Genomic DNA, 8,250 nt, shown 5'->3' on the forward strand with positions numbered 1-8,250 from the left:
GCCTGTGCAGGTGGCAGGGCAGGCCTGGACGAGGGACAGTGATGGATTAGGATGCATCAGCGCCAGTGGACCCTTCTGGCAGTGCAGAGAGCTGGAGGGGAGGGTTGAGCCTATGGGGGTCAGGGTCCATGCATGCCCCTGTCCCCTGAGAATGAGAGGTGGGGATGGGAGGGCCCCGCCCAATCTTCCCTCCTCGCCTCCCTGCCCCCACGCAGCCAGCAGGCCTCCCCTGGGCCAGCCACCGCATCATCAATATTTCACTGGCGTCAGAAGAGGCAGCGGCCAGACAGCGGCTGCGGCAGCTCTTGTGACTGCTCCAGCCACTGCTCACAGGCGAGTCGAGAGGTTCAGTCTCCTGCCCCTGCCTGTCATCATGGATGTCTTCAAGAAGGGCTTCTCCATCGCCAAGGAGGGAGTGGTGGGTGCCGTGGAGAAGACCAAGCAAGGGGTAACTGAAGCGGCCGAGAAGACCAAGGAAGGTGTCATGTATGTGGGTGAGTCAGGGTGTGGCAGGGCTGGACAGGTGGTGGCAGAGCCATGGGGGGCACTTGCTTTGGGCCTGACTGTCCCTGGATAGTTCCATGGCAGCATTTGAGCAGGGAATGGGAGAGCATGAAGGTCTGGTGTTAAGGAGATGAGGGTCTCCGACCTTTCCCCCACAAAACCTCTCCCCGTGCATGCATCCGAATCTATTTCAGCATCCTCAAGGGCTCCAGCGGTCCTGGGTGGGACGATAGGGGCTTAATTAGCCCTCATACACACCTGTTTGGATACCAACATGTACAAATGCACCCCAGCACCTTCTACCCTGCATTATTTCTTGGTGGGAGAAGATAGAAGCTGAGGCCCCAAGAATGAACTCTGTAGCAGTCCAGCCTCCATTCTGCTGGGGGGCTGGGGAACGGGTTGGAGATTCAATGCCTGTCTAGTCGCTTCTCCCTCAGATGTCCTGGAGTGTGGTGGTAGGTTCACCTGCTGACTCAGTTGTTCTGGTTCCAGTCCTGCTTTTGTTTCCGGGGACTCAGGCCTTTCTCTCTCATCCACACCTACCCGCCCCCTTCCTGTCCAGTTGACTTCCCAGCCACCCCTCCAGACAGCAGGAAGTGGCCTTTGAAAGGACTGCCGGACGGACCCCAGACTCCATTCTCATTTCCTGCCATGGCTCGCCCAGCTGTTGTGTCATGTCTGCCCTGGCCCCCCGTCCTGCAATCACTAGAAATGGGCCTGGGCTGATCCCACCTTTTGCTCCCTAGGAACCAAGACCAAGGAAGGTGTTGTGCAGAGTGTGACCTCAGGTGAGGGGGCCCAGGGTCGAGGTGGTGGGGGGCTCCACAGGTCTGGGTTCTCCAGGGCCTTGTGTGTCGTGGTTTTTTTTATTATTTATTTATTTATTTTTTGTTTTTGGGCCACACCGCGACACTCACGGGTTTATATCCTAGCTATGCGCTCAGAAATTGCTCCTGGCTTGGGGACCATATGGGATGCCAGGGAATCGAACCATTGTTCATCCTAGGCTAGCACAGCAAGGCAGAGACACCTTACCACTCCATTTCCCAGCGTGGTTTTTATTGAAGGCCCAAACCCAGGGTTCTCCATCATCTCCTCCTTACTTTACAGCCTGTGATTCTGACTTACCCTTAAGTCCAGATATCCCCCCATTCAGAGATGAACCCAGGGTGACCCCCATCCACTCAGAGATCCCTGGGATCCAGAGAGGGAGTGATCCCAATCTTCCATTTTGATTTTGGGTGCCCTGGAAAAGGAGATACCATGGCCTGAATTGAGCAGAGCCACTTGACGGGGCTTGAGCACAGCTTTGGCAGGGCCAAGTGCAACGAGAATCCTCCCACAGTGGCTGAGAAGACCAAGGAGCAAGCTAATGCTGTGAGTGAGGCTGTGGTCACCAGCGTCAACACCGTGGCCAATAAGACAGTGGAGGAGGCAGAGAACATCGTGGTCAGCGCTGGAGTGGTGCAGAAGGTAAGACCCAGTGCCCAGCTTAGCTCTCAGGCCCAACTTACACCCCCCACTGACTTCTGGCCTGTGGACTGTGCTTGGTGCTTCTAGCATCCTTGGACCACTCCTGGGCGGGGGTGCAGTAGAAAGCCTAAGTAGAAGGCGAGGCTGGAAACCACACCTTCCTGTTGATACTCAGCATTTAGAAGATGCCACATTTATAAGCGAAAGCAAGGTCCCCAGGCTCTGTAGTGGTGGGCGGCCTTCCCCACAGCGCACATCAGAGCTGCCAAGTATCAGGCCTTTCTCCAGGGCCCTGGTGGGCTTCCTAGCTGCTCAGGAGAAGCAGGAAAACAGCGCCCCCTGGTGACAGAAAAACAGTGTAGGGGCTGACCACACCCTCTGCCCCACCTTTGTGTGTGTGTGTGTGTGTGTGTGTGTGTGTGTGTGTGTGTGTGAGAGAGAGAGAGAGAGAGAGAGAGAGAGAGAGAGAGAGAGAGAGAGGAAGAGGGAGGAAGAGGGAGGAAGAGGGAGGAAGAGGGAGGAAGAGGGAGGAAGGGAGGAAGAGGGAGGAAGAGGGAGGAAGAAGGAGGGAAGGAGGGAGAAAGGAAGAGAGAGGGAGAGAGAGGAGGGGGAGGGAGGGAAAGGGAGGGAGGGGGAGGAAGGGAGAGGGAGGGAGAGGGAGGGAGGGAGAGAGAGAGAGAGCCTCACTTCTGTAGTGGGGCTCATTCCCAGGGGTTTATGTACTACAGGGATAGTACTCAGGCCTCCCACATGTGCTCAGTCCTTGGAACTATCTTCCCAGCCCTTAGTCATTTAATTGGCACAAAAATCCCATGAGATTTGGTTTAGAAACAAAGCACAGTGAAGCTAAGTAGGGTAGGGTGCGAGGTCTCGTGGTCATCCTCATGAGCTGGCCTGGCTTCCCAAGAACTGCACCATGACTGGCAGAAAGTAAGGAGCCCTGCACCCCATACTGAGTGTTCCTACTCTAGGGTAGATGCGTAGAAGTGAAGAAGACTCACCTGTCCCTGGGTCTGGGGGCAAACCTCCAATGTATGGCACTGGATGCTAGGATGGAAGGCTAAATGGTTGTTGCCTCTCCTACTTTCCAGCTCTGATCTTAGTGAGCTGGGGGAACTTGCTGCCTCTTGGATTTTCCTCTTCTGGAAAGTAGCAGTGATCTGCTCATGGGTGATGCAGGACTATGGCCCCACAAAACTGTTGTCATGGCTCATGGCCAGCCCCACAAATTGAGGAGACTATAATGCCCAAGGATCAGTGGCCCTAAGCAGGAGATGCCAGGCCTGTCCCTCTCCTACTCTTCTTTTTTTTTTTTTTTTTTGGTTTTTGGTTTTTGACCCGGCAGTGCTCAGGGGTTACTCCTGGCTATCTGCTCAGAAATAGCTCCTGGCAGGTACAGGGGACCATATGGGACACCGGGATTCGAACCAACCACCTTTGGTCCTGGATCGGCTGCTTGGACCCGGCAGTGCTCAGGGGTTACTCCTGGCTATCTGCTCAGAAATAGCTCCTGGCAGGCACAGGGGACCATATGGGACACCGGGATTCGAACCAACCACCTTTGGTCCTGGATCGGCTGCTTGCAAGGCAAACACCACTGTGCTATCTCTCCGGTCCTCTCCTACTCTTCTATAAGCTCTGGGCTGGGGCTTAGCTATTTTCACTTCTCTGCTTTTTTTTTGGGGGGGGGGGGAGGGCCACACCCGGCGGTGCTCAGGTGTTACTCCTGGCTGTCTGCTCAGAAATAGCTCCTGGCAGGCACGGGGGACCATATGGGACACCGGGATTCGAACCAACCACCTTTGGTCCTGGATCGACTGCTTGCAAGGCAAACGCCGCTGTGCTATCTCTCCGGGCCCCACTTCTCTGCTTTGACTTCGGTTGCTATGTCCTTAGAATCACCACAGGCTGACTCTATGGTCACCCTATATGGTCAAGCATTTCCTAGAGACACCCAAAAGTCAGTCATAACTCATACTCAGTGCTCACTGCTCAAGCTGCTCAGTGAGCCACCGCATGTGCCTACCACTGGGAAACAGCATTAAGTAGTTGACCACTGACTGCTGGAATGTCTGCTAATGAGGTTCAGTGACCTCCTAGGATACCATGGTGCAGGATGGCTCTGCGGGTGGCAGGACTCTCCTGAATATGTGCTGAGTATGGGCTGAATGGGAAGGGCTGTTCAGCCCTGCCCCACAGCTCCCCAAAGGGAGGATCCCCTCAGGTTAAGCTCGGCAGGGAGGGCAGGCAATAGGGAATGGGAGAGGTTGGTGCCAGCCCTGCAGGGCCCCATCAGACCTGAGCCAACTAGGAGGCACTAAGACTGAGTGAGGGCAGAGTCTGGACAAGTTTCATGCTCTGATTTGCAAATTGGAGCTGCATGAGGTGCCTGAAGTGACTAGGGCATCACCAGTCTCAGAATCCTGGGAACAGTGCAGCCAAGCTCTTCCTCTGAGGGACCCTTTCCTACTAAGGCTATTTTGAAGATGAGCAGGATAATTGCATGACTACATGGTTTTTGTTTGTATGCTTGTGTGGGGCACTGGAGATCAAATGCCTGGCAAATGCAAAAAAAAAAAAAGGGGGGGGGCGGAGAGATAGCATGGGGGTAAGACGTTTGCCTTGCATGCAGAAGGTCGAATCCCGGCATCCCATATGGTCCCCTGAGTCTGCCAGGAGCTATTTCTGAGCGTAGAGCCAGGAGGAGGAACCCCTGAGCGCTGCCGGGTGTGACCCAAAAACCAAAAAAAAAAAAAAAAAGCCTGGCAAATGCACTATCACTGAGTCACTTCCCCAGCCCTTGATCCCATGGCTCAGAGGCACTGAGGTTAAAAATCAGGTTTAGAGTTTCAGGCTTCTCAGCTCATTCCCAGCCTCCACTCCTTCTCAACTCAGGCTTCAATCATAAAGGAGGCCAAACCCAGGCACTTCCCAAATAACTGAGCTCCAGATCAGTTTGGTACCTCCAAAAGGCCTTGGTGTCATCAGACCATGGCATTCTTTTTTTTTTGTTTTGTTTTGTAGTTTTGTTTTGTTTTTAGTTTTTTTGTTTTTGGGCCACACCTGTTGACGCTCAGGGCTTACTCCCTGCTATGCACTCAGAAATTGCTCCTGGCTTGGGGAGACCATATGGGACGCCGGGGGATGGAACCGTGGTCCGTTCTAGCTAGCGCTTGCAAGGCAGATGCCTTGCACCACCGTCCGGCCCCAGGCCATGGCATTCTTATTGTGTGCTCTGAGAAGCAGAGGTCAGTCTGGGCTCATGTCTCTTCCTGACATTGGACCACTCACTATAGAGAGGTCATAAGGGGTTTCACTTATCTTTGAGGCCAGGATAGATAAGGACCATAGCACTGGCTACCTTAATCCACTTCCCCCTTTTGCTTTCCCTCAGGAGGACCTGGAGCCTGCTGTCAGCCCTCAGGAGGAAAAGAAAGTCGACGTGGAAGAGGAAGTGGCTGAGGAGGTAGGAGCTGAAATCCTAGGGTCTCTAGAGGTCCCAGACTAATTTCCCTACAGAGAGGGGGCTTTCAGGCCAACTCCTCCCTCCCAAACTCACTGTTTCCCTCAGGGGAGTCTCTAAACTGCTGCAGACTCCTGTGCCTGAGCAGTTTCTTCACAAGTCACCCCACAGACAATCCTAGTTCTAATCCCATTATGGGTGACCACTGAGGGCCTGGAGCTGGGTATGACAGTCACTCTCTCTACCAGGCCAAGAGTGGAGATGAATAGAAGACGCCAGTCCTCTGAGAAGGAACAACCTCTGCCCTAAATCTCATCCTCTCCTGAGTCCTGGAGTGTGACTGACTTATTCCTAAGGTTCCTGAGCTCCTGCTGCCCTCCACCTATCCACCCACCCACCCACCCACATCCACATCCACACATACAAAACCATGGACCTCTCCATGGGCCTCCTTTAACTCTTCCTTTCCCCTTCACTTTTCCTCATTCCATACTTGCTGGTATAATTTTTTAGAAGTAATTCCAAATAAAATTCAAGTCCAAACTCCAAACCATTTATACTGGTGCTGCTTCTTTGTGTTGCTTCATCGTAGAGAATCCTACTCCACCAGCCCTGGGAACCGGACGAGTCTGGCAATAAATAGAGGAAGCTGGTGTGGGGCTTGATACCCTAAGAGACACCCTGAGCAATTCTGAGGTTCCCATCCTGCACCCACCAAGCATGCACCCAGCATGGAAGACATAGTCTTTCCCATCTGGCCATAGAAGTATTTTCAAGGCTCTTAAAAAAAACACAAGATACTGGTTAGGAGACTACCATCTGGAGAGAAAAATGGCAAAACCAAACATGGTTAGATGGTCCTCAAAGCTTTGAACCCCGCCAGGACCTTTCCTCAATCAAGCCTCAGAAGAGCAGTTATGAGGGTCCATTTTTAGAAGAATGAAGAACCTATGCAAGGGCACTGAGCTAGAAAGTTCAGGAATAGCAGAAGCCCAGCAGTTCTGACTCCTGAGTCACCAGCTGGCAACTCGGCTCTGTGATGGCTTTCCCAGCTGCCAGTCCAGGCTTCAAGGGCAAGGCCCTCTTCTTTTTCTTCCGTTCCTCTGAAGAGCAGTATGAGTCTCCTTCAGCCCATTCAGTCCTCAAAAAGCTATTTTAGGGGAGATTCTGTTACTGTCCTCCACCACCATCACCCCATCAAGGAGAGGGCCAATGAGGCCCAAAGAAAAGGGACTTGTTCTTGGTGGTCTTTTTTTTTTTTTTTTTTTGGTTTTTGGGTCACACCCAGCAGCGCTCAGGGGTTACTCCTGACTCTATGCTCAGAAATCGCTCCTGGCAGGCTCGGGGGACCATATGGGATGCTGGGATTTGAACCACCGTCCTTCTACATGCAAGGCAAATGCTCTACCTCCATGCTCCCTCTCTGGGGGTCTTTAAACCCAAGAGTTGTGACTGCCAGGTCAGTCTGAGCTGACTCAGACACAGATGAGATACAGGTTACTTTCTCAGGTCTAACATCCTCAAGGGAGACAGGGCTGCCACCATCCTGTCCTGCTCCTCTCCCACTGGACCAGATGCCCCAAAGCATTAGCAGCTAGAGTAGCTCTGTTGTGAGGTTTCAGGAGGGCTGGCAAGCCTGGTGCAGAGAGGATGGGCTCTCCAGGGGATTCCCAGAAGTTGAAGAGGCAGAGGCGGTAATAAGAGGGTTCCATGCAGGGCCTTTGTTCTCTGCACATCTTTAGGCTCAATGCACAAGGCTGGGCAGGGTGTGGCAGCCACTTGGTTAATCTGCCCTTGGCATCCCCTCCTCTGACTGATTTTAGTACCTCGCCCTTCCAGTTACCCATGACTGATGTCTTCACTAAGTGGCGGCTTTCTCTCCCTCTGTCTTTTCTTCCTCTCTCCCTCTCCCCACTCAATCTCCACAGTGTATCTGTGTATTTGTCTGTATGTGTCCCCCTCAAGAGACTAACAGCTTTCTGAGGCTTCCAAGGAACTGACCCTCAGGCCTTCCTTTGAAACCTTCCCTCTCCATCTTAGAGGCAGAACATGAGCTGAAGTAGCCTTAGAAAGGTATCAGGGGTGGATGATTTGGGGGGCTAGAAATATAGTAAGAACCAGAAAAAAAATCAGGACTGGAGCAGTGGTAGGACAGACCGAGATTTGATTCCCCCAGCGTCCCAAATGGTCCCCCAAGCCAGGAGCGATTTCTTAGCGCATAGCCAGAAGTAACCCCTGCGCATCACCAGGTATGGCCCCCAAACCGAGGGGGGGGGAGGTACTTCCCTTGCAACTGTCAACCCTGGCTGGATCTCCAGAACCCTGTGTGTTAGTCCCCTGAGCCCCAGGAGTGCGCCACCAGGTACAGCTACAAAATCAAGCCTTTCCATAGGGAAAACACTTATGTAGGTACAGAAGGGCCAGGAGGGGAAGATCCAAAGGCTGGAGAGGTACACAACCCCGCTGAGAAACCCGCTTCCCCACATTGCGGTTGGGACAGAGCTGTGCTGTTGATCTATGCCGAGTCTCTGCACCTCTCCAAGTGCCCTGATCCAGCACCTCCATGGCTGTGCCCGAGAAGGTAGCTGGGCAGTGCGGCACGGCTCTCCCTTCTCCACGTGGCCAGGCATGTAAACTTGCCCTCCCAAAGCCAACCTTCCTGTCTAGGGGCACCCCAAGGAATACCCTCTGCTTTTCCTCTTTGCTTGGGTCAGCAGGAAGAAGTGAGCTGCAGATTCACTCATAGCTGGGAACCACCCTGTACCCGAAGGTTATTGTGTGTGTGTGTGTGTGTGTGTGTGTGTGTG

At 53.3% G+C, this 8,250-nt stretch overlaps 1 protein-coding gene across 1 annotated transcript; it reads left to right on the forward strand.

The window, feature by feature from the left end:
* Positions 1–114: 114 nt before the first annotated feature.
* On the forward strand, positions 115–5,824 carry SNCG (synuclein gamma). Its single transcript, XM_049790745.1, has 5 exons — positions 115–494; positions 1,254–1,295; positions 1,853–1,980; positions 5,375–5,446; positions 5,692–5,824. Exons 1-5 carry the CDS (start codon positions 152–154, stop codon positions 5,710–5,712), a joined length of 606 nt encoding a protein of 201 aa, XP_049646702.1. The 5' UTR covers positions 115–151; the 3' UTR covers positions 5,713–5,824.
* The last annotated feature ends 2,426 nt before the right edge of the window (positions 5,825–8,250 follow it).

The sequence above is a fragment of the Suncus etruscus genome, chromosome 17 (assembly GCF_024139225.1).
Source record: "Suncus etruscus isolate mSunEtr1 chromosome 17, mSunEtr1.pri.cur, whole genome shotgun sequence".
In the NCBI taxonomy this organism is placed as follows: Eukaryota; Metazoa; Chordata; class Mammalia; order Eulipotyphla; family Soricidae; genus Suncus; species Suncus etruscus.

Coding starts and splice junctions, on each gene's coding strand:
- SNCG (XM_049790745.1), top strand. CDS start 152: ATGAGAGGTGGGGATGGGAGGGCCCCGCCCAATCTTCCCTCCTCGCCT. Junction 495..1,253: donor GGAAGGTGTCATGTATGTGG/GTGAGTCAGGGT, acceptor TTTGCTCCCTAG/GAACCAAGACCAAGGAAGGT. Junction 1,296..1,852: donor TGTGCAGAGTGTGACCTCAG/GTGAGGGGGCCC, acceptor ATCCTCCCACAG/TGGCTGAGAAGACCAAGGAG.